Source organism: Podarcis melisellensis, assembly GCF_964234715.1.
Source record: "Podarcis melisellensis genome assembly, chromosome: 2".
Classification (NCBI taxonomy): Eukaryota; Metazoa; Chordata; class Lepidosauria; order Squamata; family Lacertidae; genus Podarcis; species Podarcis melisellensis.
Window position 1 is genome coordinate 49,418,085 of NC_138529.1, and position 14,605 is coordinate 49,432,689.

At 47.5% G+C, this 14,605-nt stretch overlaps 1 protein-coding gene across 1 annotated transcript in view; it reads right to left on the reverse strand.

The window, feature by feature from the left end:
- Positions 1–14,605, reverse strand: part of AFAP1L1 (actin filament associated protein 1 like 1) — a 70,365-nt gene extending 55,760 nt beyond the window's left edge. Inside the window, exon 1 of the mRNA XM_081900038.1 lies at positions 13,833–14,605. Coding sequence (XP_081756164.1) covers positions 13,833–13,860 — 28 coding nt within the window. The 5' untranslated portion in view covers positions 13,861–14,605. The remainder of the gene's footprint in view (positions 1–13,832) is intronic.

Sequence of the window (14,605 nt, forward strand, 5' to 3'; positions counted from 1 at the left end):
GGAAGCATGATATCTCTGACCATGGAGGTAGAACATAGCTGTTATCGTGGCCAGTAGCCACAGATTTTTGGCAGGCCTTGATCATGAGGACCTGGCCTCTCTCCCTCTATGCAAATGATATGCATGTTTATTCTGAAATAAGGGCCATTCTCTGCAATGGTCCTTCCAGCTAATTGTCTCTTCAGGACTTGTACCACAATCCTCTGCTTGTCTCCATAGCTCCAAGATTCTGAAGCTCGGGAGGGGGAGCAGGGACTTGTTTTGACGTCAGTCGTCTAAGATGCTCCAAGCACATCAGTGTCCCAGCACTAAAATGGCATTTTCCCCATCACTGAAGCTGAGCACAGGATGATCCTTGCTCTCTCCAGAGCACCAAGCCAGAGAGGAGGGGTTGGGACTTTTTGCACCACCCTCACCATAAGGCGATGAAATGTCCTGGTGAACAGTGGGACCATGACACGGGAAGAAAGGAAGTGGCAGGGACTTGAACCCTTTTCTTCCTCTTGTGGTCCTAGCTGAACCTCCTGCATCTGCAATTTGCAATGCAAGGGGCAAGAAGAGAGAATCTCCCATAGGAGATGTTTTAAATCCATGCAAATTGCAGGCACGGTGTGTGTGTGTGTGTGTGTGTGTGTGTGTGTGTGTGTGGAGACTGGGACCTCAACAAGTAGAAAACAACAGCTAAAGTCCTTCTGCTCTTTGGATCCCAAATGCTAGGTGTTTCTGTCAGAAAAAATCCTGCACACAAAGAGCACAAGATGTAGTTGGTGCCGTGGCCATTTCAGTAGCCCCCCAGCTTTGAAGCATTGCTGCCCTCTTCAAAGAGAAGGGCACAGCAAGAGCCAAAGGGCCACAGCTTCCCAGAGTTAGCCAGAGCTAGAAAGCTCTCCAACAGCTCCCAAGACATGAGTGAAACATCTTTCCGCTACAGGAACTGCAAGAACCTGGATGCAATACCAGGAAATCCTGCTCCGGCTGATGCTTCCTCAGAGCATCTAAAACAAGAGCTCCACCCAACTCATCAGGATTACTTTAGTTCAGCCTGCTCTCTCCCCCACCCCCAAAATGCTGTTGCTGAATTGGTATCTTAAATGTTATCCAGTACCACCAGAAACCTGGATCAGAGGTTTGACTTGTGCAAGTCTATGGCTAATTATACTAACTTGCTGCATTCTAGCAGTCTTTTCCCATGACTCTCCAGTACTGCTATAGTATGGGCTGCAAACATATACAGTGGTACCTTGGTTCTTGAACAGCTTGCCTGTCAAACAAATCAACTCCCGAACGCCACAAACCTGAATGTCCGACGCAGCTTCTGCTTGAGTGTAGGAAGCTGCTGCAGCCAATCAGAAGCCGCACCATGGTTTTCGAATGGTTTCAGGAGTCGAACGGATTAAGTTCGAGAACCAAGGTACCACTGTACTCACTTGGGAGTAACTCCCGCTGAATTTATTCGAGCCCACTTCTGATTGGGCATGCATAGGATTCCACTGAAAGTTCAAATGATTTCAGCTGTACATGCCTAACTTTGGAAACTGACCACTTAAAAAAAAAATGCTTCATTTTGACTGGATCATGCCCCAGGTTCTAGCTCTCATGGCTGTGGAAACAAGTGTGGAAGTGTACAGGCAACACTAGGAGAAATCTCTGAAGCAATCCAAATTTTTGACTGCTTTTGATGCAGGAGACTTCAACAAAAAGTACAATAAAGTCCAGACACCCCAACCCAGAAGCAAAGGCAAGTTTGACAGCATGTGCGCATGGATTAAACATCTGCATGGTTTAAACCACTGGAGGAAGAGTCTATGATCAAAAAACATGCAGAGCTGAATCATGTTTACATTTAGATTCCCCCACCCCCACCCCAGTAAATGAAGCCCAAGGAATGTGGGGAGATTGCTTAGGTTTCAAAAGGTTAAAGAAAACAGAACTCTTTTGTGGCAACACAGGCTGATATGAAGACCACTCAGAAGATAGTGAGATAGTGGAAAAACTGGAATGAAGTGCTCAGCAGAAACTAAATGCTTTTGTTGGGGCAAGAAGCAATGTATACCTATACACCCAGAATCTGAGCATAACAGTATAGGAGACTCACAGGAGATAGTAATAGTACCCCATCTTTCTTTTCTTCTTCTTAATAAAGTTGGTTTCTAGTTCTCATGCTGTGAAAATGGGTTTGAAGGTATCTGGGCAATGTCAAGAGTTGTGTGTGTGTGGGGGGGTTATTAAGATTTCTATCGGTGAAAGGCATCAATGCCTCTTTTAGCTCATGGTCTGACTCAATATAAAGAAGCTTCCTAAGTCCCTTCTGCATGTGACAGAAGACTTGGGACAAGGCAGTCTCCAACCTCAAATACAGTGGTACCTCTGGATGTGAACGGGATCTGTTCTGGAGACCCATTTGCATCCATAAGACACGACTGCGTGTCTGCACGTGCGCGGGTCGTGTTTTGCCGCTTCTGCGCATGACGTCACTTTGAGTGCCTGCGTATGTGGCAAAACCCAGAAGTAACGCACTCCATTACTTCCGGGTCACCATGGAGTGCAACCTGAAAATATTTAAACTGAAGTGTATTCATCCCGAGGTATGACTGTAGTGGTTGGATATCCTGGATATTCAGGCCAGCCAAAATTGAAGAACCTCTCTTCAAAACACATCCTTTATTCCATTGTTTTAGGGAGCATCTGCCTGAGGGTTACTCTTTCTACTTGCCCCAATTAAAACACACTCACAAACTTTCTGAATTCAGAAGTGACTTCTGTTCATTCTCTGCCCCCCCCCCCAATCTCCATTTCCTCCAAATCCCAGAAGGAATAATTTTGGAAACTTATTTTGACATAGTATTTCAAGTTAGGGCAATGCCACCACTTCAAGATCCTTGCCTTTTCCACTGCACAGATTACTACCAGGAGTCCGAAGCCTCCTTATCTTTCTTCTCTGCTATATATGACTGAGCAGCACAGGGCATCCCACACGGAGACCACACGTTCCACATAGCCCTTTTGTCATAGCAACCTGGAAAAAGGGTGTGAGCTGCCCTATGGCTACCCCCTTGCCTCTGATGGTCATTGTAATGTGATCTGTTAAGAGAGGCTCTCCACACAGAAGCCTGGATGGCTGCAACAGCTGTGTAGTAACTAGAGACTTCCCCCTGTCTCACCATATGGTGGTGGAGTATGCAAAGAGAAGGAGTGTTCAAGTCCCTCAGTTGTACTCCATTTGATAATTCCAGGCTCAGCTGAGTGAGAATAGGACAAGAGCACACACACAGTCTCTCTATCTTAAGCCAAGTCCAGCCCTTCCATTTCCACTCACTGCTGGATATTCAGGTGCAGCACCAAGGCCACAGGTTGTGACGGCACTTCCTGTCAATACAGCCCGTACTTTGCTAGGGAGATTAGCTTCTAACCTCTCCACAAGCAGTAACACTGGAAACTTGTGTGCAGATCTGTTGAACAAGGTTATAGGAATTTTCCCTGGATGGAAATCTAGTGCCCTAGATACGTTGACCCTGGTTGAGTACCTGCCCTGCATATCCCATTGTGGACCATCTTCTTACCCACTTTCTCCTCTAAGGAGGGAACTCAGTGGTGGCGGGTGGGCAGGCTAGCTAGCTGAGCTTTAAGAGGGATGCAATCAATTTAAGAGGGTTCCACAGGCATGGTGCTTCTGATGATACAAGACCACATAAGAATATTGCAGTACCATCCAGAAAGGGTTGAGACTCAGTGCTAGCCCAAAAGCGTGGTTAGCAACCATGCCATTTTTGCTCCAGTTGCAACAGTGCACATGCAACAGTTTATAGGATCAGTCCCAGATCTATTAAAGGGAAGGGCAAAACACATCTGGGACGTCAGCTGCAGAAATCTAGATATTCCAGGCACATTGTCATTCAGCATATTTCCTTGGAGTTTTATGCCTGGCACTCATCACTGAACACAACATACAAGAAGCCCATTCAATATACATTTTTGGTTGCCAAAAGGGCCTATTGTAGCTCTTCAGTAAGCAAATCATAGAATTGTAGAGCTGGAAGAGATCCTGAGGATCATCTAGTCCAGCCCCCCTGCAATGCAGGAATATGCAGCTGTTCCATATGGGGATCGAGCCTACAGCCTTGGTGCTATCAGCACCATGCCCTTACCAGCTGAGCAATCCTGTTTTATCTGTGTTATCAGGAGATGAACAAGAAATTGTGCCCCTGTCACCTACTGCAGACGGGCAACAGTCAAGTCCATCAAGCAGTGTTAGAAACTGGGATAGAAAAGTTAGGAGCCAAAGGGCTCCTGGGACCTGGGTTGTGAGTGCCAAAACAGAATGTCTAGTAGCCATTGTAGGGGGGGGAGCAGCAACACTTTTTATTTATTATTTTGATAAGCATGAACTAATATGCAATTCACATAAGAGACACATTGTCGATATCACATTTTTATCAGAAACTTTTGATACATGTTTAATTTGTTGTTTATAATAAAAAATATTGGTACCATATGCAGGGATTTATGTTATGCAAATTGAACCATGGAAAGAGAAGAAGGGATGTTTTTGATATTTTAAGGTTGTTCAAATGAATATTCTAAATTGTAAAACAGAAAATTTAATATTTTTTTTTAATGAAATGCTTGCAAATTGAGAATCTTTAGGTGCAAAATACACCTGGCACCCTGCCATCAAGCCACATGTTCCCTCTGGAAACTGTTGTTTCCAAGTTACACAAGCTCTAGAGATCAATTCCATTTCCCCCTACTAGATTGCGCAGCATCCTGAGGGAGAATGAATCAGTCACTAATGGCCTGAGTGTGGAAATGGAAAGGGGGCCCTGGCTGGAGCTTTGCTGACTGGTTTCAATTCAGCAATTTCCACTGTTAAAAAGTCAAGCTACTGGAAGCTCAAGTGGCGGCTGGTCTGTTTGACAAGAGAGCAGCTACAACAATAATCAGAAAGCAATGCTTGAGCAGCCCACAAGTTCCCTCCCTCCTCTGCCTGTATCTTGACATTGGATTTTCAATTATGTCTGGGCTTATTTCCATATTTCCTTTGTTCCTATCTAAGCACAGCTGATTGCAAAGATAAATTGCTCTCACATATAAATGACTATAATTTGCACCATGCAGGCCCCGTGCTCAAGCGTTGGTGGAAGAATGCAAAAGGCAGAGGAGGTGCAGAATCGTGGTGATGTGACTCATGTCATCTGCACAGCGGTGATGAAGGTTTGGATACCCTGAAGTCTGCAGGCACAGAATCAGAGGCAAAAGCTGAATGGGAATTCTCTGGCAGGTCTCTAAAGAAGGGTGTCACAAAATCAAGGGTCAGTGCCAAACTTGAGGAACCTGTGACCACGTGTTGTTGGACTACAATCCCCATCAGATTCTGCCAGCATAGCCAATGATCAGGGGCGAGGGGAACAGCAACAACTAGAGGGCCACAAAATCCCCAGGCTTGGTCTAGGCAGTAGAGATGCTGTGTGCTGCAGTGGTTGGACTAGGTAGGGCCTGGGAGATGAGAGTTCAAATCCCCACTCCGCCATGAAGCTTACTGGGTGCACTTGGGCCAGACACAGTCTCTCAGCCCAACATGCCCGACAGGGTTGTTGTGAGAATGAAATGGGGAGATTAAGAGCCCACCACTCTGAACCCCCTGGAGGAAAGGTGAGATACAAGTGTAACAATAAATGAATTAAATGCAAACAGGGTTGTGCAAGGAGTAGCCCATCCACGAGGATGTGAGACTGGAGGGAAGCAAACACTTTGATGAATATGGCCTCCATTTAATGCTCACCTTCCTCCACAGGACATGGGTGAGCACCTTTACTCAAAGCCCCAAACCCCACAATAGGGCAAAACAGAGATCGGGGAAATGGTCTCAGTTCCTTCTCAAAACAAGAGCCTGCTGGATCAGGCCAGTCTAGAATCCCAGGATCCTGTTCTCATAGTGGCTGATGCAAGGAGGGCCCAAGCACAAGTGTAGTCTCCCCTCCTGTGGTTTCCAGCAGCTGACATTCAGAAGCATGGCTGCCTTCTCCTTCTTTGCCACGTATTATAAAGAGCTGCCCCTGCGTTGATTCTCCTTCCATTGCAGTGACTCAGTTGCCAAGAGATAGAATTGCAGCAATGCAGGGGAGGGCTGCTCTCTGCAGCAGCTGGGGGTGCGGTGATCCCATCCCCAACCCTCTTTCACAACACACACCCTTGAATTTGGCTGCGTTTTAGGAGAGGGTGGAATTCCCAAAGTGGATTTTAGGCAGAAGATCAAGAATGATTCAGGATTCCGCCCACCCAATCCAATGTCACCCTTTCTCTGTGGCAAGGCAGGCCCACAGGCTGCATACTGGTCTGAAGTGATCACACACAAGGAACTGAAGGGTTCCCCGTGTTATGGCGCTTGGCTCTTGGGTTAAAACACACACACGGGACTTTGCAACAGGAAGAAAATTTGTATGTAACATATTTTTAAAAACAACTGAAATACTAAAGGGCCTGACTGTACAAGCAAAGGGTGCTGTGGACAGGAATACAACTTTTACAACTGTGTTGTTGTACAGCACTTGACCACTCTGTGGGTTCCATCACATGCACCCATGGGAATCAGAGGGTACATTGATAACACACAGTGTGTTCTCTACTGTAACTCACAGACCTTTGGGGAGAAATTAGGTTGAGGAAATAGTGGTGAGGGAGGACGAGTTATCTCTTCACTCTCTGCATCAAGATGGCTAGTCATGGATCTCATCCCTTTGGTCCTTAGACATATCTCACCCAAGGTCTGCGTACCAAAACTAAAGTGACAGGTAGCCAAGCTTTGGAATCAGCTTGCAAGCACCTGCAGGGAGTCTGGGAATAATGTAGGCCAGAGTAGCCCACTAGCCCTGGCTTTGATGTTAAACTGGTCACCCTCCCTCTTAAAATGTTGGGTGTTTAAGCATCCAAGGTGTCCATATGCACCATTGCACCAGAGAAGATTTTCCATCACCTATGGTCCTGTTAGTCACATGCTTGGGGCTGACCCAGGGGCGTAGGATGGGGGGTGCTGGCGGGTGGTCAGCTCCGGGTGTCATCCTTGAGGGGGGTGACAAAATGGCACACTGTGAGGGTTGGCACTTACCGCAGGGCCTGGTCTGCAGCGCACCCAAGCCACGTCTCTCTCCTGGGAGAGATACGGTGGCTTGGGGCCCCGCACTGCCCAAAATGGCAGTGTGGGGCTTGCATCCACCCAGCAGACTCCGTGGGCAGCACACCACACCGCACCTCCCCCGGGTGGATTGCTCTGCCCCCGCCACTCCGGGTGCCAGAGCAGCTAGCTACACCCCTAAGGCTGACCTTTCAACTCATACAAATTGAAGCGGGTAGCTGTCTCCACTCTGCTACAATCTATAAGTATGCTCAGGACGTGAGTGACAGCTGGCTAGCAGAACCAGGGCTGTGATGGATAGATCAATATTCACGTCCAATCATTCTCAGCAAGGATCTGCAAACGCATTCACTGTAGCCACCATTCAACAAGCACCCCTTCCCTCACCTCTGACTTTCTGTTGTACTTTTGATGCACTCAGAACTTCTAAAAAGATCAATGGACAGGTAAGACTGCAAGAGAAATCCAGCAGGATCAAATCCAAGGGCCATCTTGTCCTGCATTCTGCTTCCCAGTGGCCAGCCACATGCCTCTTGAGAAGCCCACAAGCAGGGCATGAAGGAAATAGCCCACTCCCACCATAGCTCCCCAGATGGAACTTCACTTCACTTCTCATGCCAGGCCTGCAGCTTAGGCAACAGAAAGAGTCTCATCACCAACTTAATTCTGTTCTGCTGTTTGAAGGCATCACAGACACGACTCTCCCTTTTCCCCACATCCTCTGTGCACACCAGAGGACTCTAGGGAGGGACAAGCCTAATGGTGACCACAACATGTTGACCAGATGCCAAGGCCACCCAAAATATGTGGGCCCCGACTTCTTTGTCAACATCAAATAAAAATATATATGAAAGTCTGGGCTCAGAAGGGTTTTTAGGGGGGGGTGGAACCTTGGGCTGTTTGAAGGCAAGTAAAAGACAATGGGCTGCTCTAGTTGTACTTTTTGTTGTACATTCATGATGTTTTGTGCTCATGATGATATCTGGACAGTAATACATAATTGTGCTTTCAATACTGTGTGTGCCTGCAAAAGTTTCCGGCAGACAATTCGCTTCCAATTGGTGCATTTCCCATAGTTTCCTGCTAAAATCCTGTAACTTTTCATACCACAAATGTTGTTCCCCCCCCCTCCATTTTTGTTGTGCTATAGCTATAGCAAAGAGTGTTCCCGTGGATGACAATGTGCTAACCTTGGGGTGCACTGGAGAACAACTAAGAAAGTGGAACGGCTCAGTATAAATTCGCTATCATCGCATCAATGACATGTTGGAGAATACACACATACACAAATATCCCCACCAGTCTGGAGGGACCCAACAGCATCCTGCAGAAACTAATGACTATGGCTAAGTGAGGTCCATTAATTTTAACAGATCTACTCTGAATTAAACTTAGTTGAATAACCACCCACAGTGACTTATCATCAGGGTGTACTGTTAAAAAGATGCCACAATCTATTCTTCTTAATGCATGACTTTCAAAGGCGAGGTCTGCCTGTTTCAAATGCTTAGCTCATTCATCCACAGTGATGCCAACTGGCTTCTATGGAAATGGGAGATACAATTAAGTACACAGACAGCAAAAGCTGCAATATTTTAGAGGGAGGGGAATATCTCTCAGGACTGAAGGGATAATGACCCAGAAATAAATAAATCTGAATTTGAGTTAACAGCGATTCCACCCACCTCAAGCCATTTTGAACAATAGATTTGTGGGTTCTGGTAAGAGTATGGAATCCCTTTTCCTGTCCTGTAAATATTTAAATAGCTGTCAGACAAGATGGGACAGCATAGTCTGAAAAGTATTAAGACAATAGATTTTTTATAAACCGCATCACAGGCTACATGTCTGCACTCTGGAACTCAAAGGTCTAGGAGACAATAAGGGCATTTTAGCCGAGATTATCACACTTGGGCTACAGGCGAAAAACTCAGCCAGTTCTCTCTCCCCTCCCCCACTGCACTTCTGTTGACAACCATCACTTGGGAGGTTAAGGTGGTGTGCAGGCAAGTGTAGGGAAGCGGGATGAGAGTCTTCCTGCTCACTCTGAAGAACAGTCCTGGAGCCTTTTCTTTCCCTTCTTTCTTTCGGAGAATCATTAAGAAATCAAGAATGCGCAGCTCCACTTCTCAGTTATTCTCCTAGCTCCAGGATTGTGAGATCCTGTCAGAATATTACACTTCTGCTCAAAAGAGCTGAACTGGTTGCTGATTTGTTAATGCACCAAGTTTAAGGTGCTACAATTGGTAACTGTTTGCTTAGGAGCAGTTTATTTTACTACACATGTGCCCATTGAACTGCCCCCCCCCCCCGAGGAACTGGAACTGTTCTGGGTGCTCCAACATACTTGTTCCACACTTCTAAGAAGTGGGGCAGCACCTAAACTTTGGAACTCCCTGTCTATTGACATCAGGAAAGCATCTTCACAGGACACGGGTGGCGCTGTGGGTTAAACCACAGAGCCTAGGACTTGCCGATCAGAAGGTTGGTGGTTCGAATCCCCGCGATGGGGTGAGCTCCTGCCAACCTAGCAGTTCGAAAGCACGTCAAAGTGCAAGTAGATCAATAGGTACCGCTCCGGCAGGAAGGTAAACAGCGTTTCTGTGGGCTGCTCTGGTTCACCAGAAGTGGCTTAGTTATGCTGGCCACATGACCCGGAAGCTGTCTGCAGACAAACGCTGGCTCCCTCAGCCAGTAAATTGAGATGAGCGCCGCAACCCCAGAGTCGGCCACAACTGGACCTACCTTTAAGCATCTTCACTGTTTTCCTTTTGGTACCTGCTTAAAACGTTTTTGCTTAAGAAAGCCTAGCCAGACACGGGGACATGCTTTAATCTCTTCTTAGTCTACTGTAATTTCAGTTATCTTTTAAGTACTTTTATAACTTGTTTTAAACTGTTTTTGCTGATAAATTTAGTATTTTTCCTAAACTGCTTACAGGTTTTCTTAGGATCAAGTGTTACATAAATTTTGTTTAAAAACAAAAGAAATAAGCACGTGCAAATTTATGTCTATGGGCCCATGCCTCAAATCTCTTAAGTCCCCAACATTGCTCCTGCATCTCGCCATTATGAAGGGCATATTCAGTCCCATTTTACAGATGAAAGCACCAAACCTAGGCCACTCTTTATGTTCTTCGGCGTTTATATTTCATGAAGTGGATCATGCATTTCAAGATTAAGATTTTTCTCTGAGGGCTGGCTCCACTTTCTTCATGCTTGAAGGGACTCGCTCCGCAAGGGCACTAAGTGTACCATGTCTTAGCTGTGCTTCAGCAGCAGACCTTTATTTAAATTAAAAAATGAACAATATATGCACATCAGGTTCGTTGCCTCTAAGCAAAGTAAGCACATGATTATCTGCAGACTTGGCTCATGATATTTCAGAAGTGGCTTTCAGCACTCAACAAGTTCCCCCAGTGGGGAAGCAAGGCAGTCAGAATTCCCAAGAAAAACATTGCAAGAGGCATTCCCTTATCAACAGTCAGCAGAAATGCTTCCTGCTTCAGGAGGGATGCGAGAATGAAGCCGTGCCAAGCCCTTTGCCCAGCCTCAAGAGCTGGCTGAGTAACAGGATGCAGGCCCCAAGCAGAGCATGGGTTGGCCTCCGAATGCTCAACCACTTACAAGTGGGGAGGAGATCACTTCGTTTCCATAGAGGAAGCATCACCCATCCTTTTACATGGAGGAAAAAGGAGAACCCTTGACCTTCAGAGAATCTGCAATGGGCTGATGAGTTTCCGCTACTCTTTAAAACATCACAGGTCCCAAGATCACACTGTCACTTCTTCTGTAGGGCAGAGCTGGAAATGGGGAGTTCACTCTCCTTCCTGCTTCTCCAGCCATTCTGCGCCACCCCCTGCCCTGTAGGCAGGATGGTACTGGCATTCTCCCTCCTGTCTAGTGAGGCTTCTCCACCCTAAAAAAATTGCAGCCCTCAGCAAAAGCCTATGGTGGACAAGTGCAGAAGAGGGTTTATTTATAGCCACAAATCATAGCAAAAAAAACCTTACTGAGGCTGCCCCAGCTGCCCAGACTGCTGCTGGAATGTGTTCGCTGTATATAGAGGAGATATACATAGCATTTCCAGACACAAACAGTTAAGATTCCACTCTACACGAGTGTCCCACTTCATCGTGAGAGAGAGAGAGGTGAGAAGCAGAGAGGCATTGCTGCAGATGCTCTCCAAAAGAGGGGCCAAGAGGAACACACTTGTGGCACAGCACAGAAAACATATTACTATCATTATTATCCTGCCCCCCAAGTTTTCAAAGCAAAAGTTATAGTTCACTTCATTCCACTAACTGTGAACAGAAGCAAGACTCCTTTAGTTTTTCTTCCAAGAGAAACCAGGCCGCAACACATTAGCGCTTGCAAAGCAATTGCACCTGCAAATAAGTTTTGTCATGAGTAAGTGTGCTGTGTCTCCTGCCATGACTCCTTTCCTGCTTTGTTCCTCTGCTTATCTTTCCCTGCATGTACTGAAAGCAGGTCAAGAACTACACAGGAATGAGCCAGGGCCACAAGAGGGGAAGATCTGCACAGCCACGTTCAGGACAGTAGCCACAGCTGCAGTATTCACTGGGTGGAAGCGAACGGGAGGCATGAGCACAGACTTCTAGAAAGCCACACCGTGAGCCCTCCAAGAGCCACTCCAAGTCAAGAGCAGTGCTCTAGAAGTCAACTCTAGCTGAGTTCTGCCCACACCGGCCTTCAAACAAGTGCCTCTCTGCATAGCACCAACAGCTCAAATGTCATTCCTTATGCAGCTACCACAAAGGTAGCATTGAAAAACCAGCCCAGAGACACAGAGGAAGAGAGAGGGACTCTGGCCATTGTAAGAAACTGAGATATGAAAGCTAGGAGCTAAATGGCACCTTAAGCCTAGGTTATGGGTGCAACACCGGAATGTCTAGGCACGCTTTTTTATAACAAGAATACAAAGCTGAAAATGAATGAACTGCAGCTAAAATATGTTGTTCGTTTTTCACATGGTGTAGACCTTCCCCTGCCCACCCCAACCCCAATATTCTTAAGAGAGTCTCTTCTCCAATCTTCAGAGGAGCTTGAAGCCGGGAGACACATGTCAAAAGTCAAACCTTGTGCATCATCAACTGACATGGTGTGGTGACCACCACGTGATCGAGTCTAGACAGATCAATTAAGAGTGGATTCTTGTGATTTTTGGTGCTACCAAAACCAAGCTCATGTTCAACAAGACCCTTGTGCACCCAAAGTTACTTGCTGATTTTTTATTTACTCCGTTTTTACTTTGATAAATCTTCCTAGAAGCTCAGGATGGCTTGCAAGGCTGTTCCTCTCCCATTTAATCCTCACAAGCAACCTTGTGAGGTAGGCTAGGCTGAGAGAAGGAAGGGGAGACTGACCCAGAGTCACCCAGTGAGCTTCGTGGCCAAGTATTTGAACCTGTGTCAACTTGCTCCTAGGCCAGCAATTTAGCCACTAAGCCACTATAAGGTGAGTAATGCCTCTCCAAAACAGCACAGCGATTTTAAAAGCACATATGTCCTGATACAGTCTATTTAAAGTGATTCATCCGCTTTCCCTCTCTCCACCACATGGAACACAAGAGGCTTCTCTCAACAGAATACTGTCTAATAACAGAGAAGGCTGCAACCCAGGGCACGCTGACTTGGGAGTAAGTCTCCCTGAACTCGTGGGATTTGCTTCCAAGGAGACACGCACAGGATGGGGCCCGAAAGCATGCCGATGTGTGTGTACAGTTCACAATTAAACAGCCCGCGGTGGTGTCTTGCACATGGGGAGTAAACAAAACAATCCCTCCTGGCCCTGATCGTTCTTACATTAGGTCTTAGGTCATCCTCGCTTTCGGTGGAGTAACAGGGAAGAAATAATGAAGTCTGGAGGGAGCCAAGCAGATTCTTCCAGCGCAATTTGGCAACCGCGCGCGCCCACCTCCAAGCGCCCGGGTTACACAAAGCCCCATTAAGACAATGCCATTTACTAACCATTTTGGGCGCGTACATCTAGCTTGTGTTGTTATTTCTTTTTTTTTTAATGTCTATCTCACGCAAAAGCGCTTTTCACCATAGATCTAAAGCTGTCCTACGATTATTCTCACACTTAAAAATATATAGATCAGAATCCCATTTGACCACCCATGTTCAAGCTTTCCAAACACTACTCCATGGAAACAAAACTGCGATCACGTCCCCCGCCCTATCGATTTCTAACCTCTCTCCGCCCCACCCCACGTTGAAGCACACAATGGTATATCCCCACGCGGAACGTGCCGTGAATGTGAGCACGCGTGGGCGTGGCACGCTTCATCTTCTGATCGGAATATCGACAGAGGCACAAATCAGCAGCGCGCGAGCCGCGACGGATAGCATGAATTAATACGGCACGCTCCGTCGAGCGAGGCTTTCTAGAGAACAGGTCTTATTTGCATGGGGAGATCTCCCCTAGGAACCGGGCAATCAGGAGCAGCTGACGCTACAGAGCTAAATAAACCGAAGATCTCGCCACGCCAGGGGGGTCCCTCGAGGGCCCTGCCCTCGCCAGCTTCCCAATTACGCGACAACAAGTGTTCGCCCCATCCGGAGCAAGCGGGCCCAGTTCCCCGACAATCCGATCTGACGCCCCCCACAGCATATCAGCCCCACTCCAGATCCAAGCGACCGGATCGGTACAGGCAGCCGCCATCTGGGCGTTCTGCTTACCGCTGAGCCTGTCCATGGTCCAGGGCATCAATGGGCGAAGGAGAGGCGGCTGTTCTCGTGGCGCCCGATTCGCTCCGCGGAGAAGACGCTCGCTCTGCGCCCCCCTGGCGAGCGCGCTCGGCTCAGGCGCGGACCAGCCAGATGGATGCGCCCGGCTCCTCCGGCACACAAACGTCAACCTTTAAACCGGCTCCCGCAGATCGCGCAGTCCCTCCCCGCCGCTTCCTCCGCGTCAGATACAGGGTCTTAGCGCCCTTCCAGCAGGACGCGCCGCTCCTCTCCCTTTGCTGGGCGAGCCTCCGCTGGGACAGGGCGCTCGGCTCCAGGCGCTCACCCCGCCCTTCCGGATCAGGTGCGGCCATCGGTATACAATGACAGCAGCCTCAACAGCCCTGGTGAAGGGAAAGGCCCGCCTTTCTCTCTCTGTCTTTCCCCAAATCCTTTGCCACAGTAGCCTCGCAGTCAGCTGCTCCCAGTTCCAGGTCTGCGCTCACTTGGGCACCTCCTTGGTCTTCTCTTGCCCCATCGATTGGTGCCCCCCAGACACAGACGCTCACACGCACCTTTACCAGTCTAATTCTCTTTCTCCCCCTCATGCTAGGGTAGCTTTGCATCCATTTCTTTGTTTTATTTAATGGGCAGCCAGACGCCAAATAAGGAAAAATAGGCAGTCCAAAAAGTTCATTTGTGCTGTTCCAAAAAAATTTGCATGATCTTAAGTCAGTGATTCTCAAACTGCGGTGGACTGGCAATTCACCATCCCCTGCAATGTG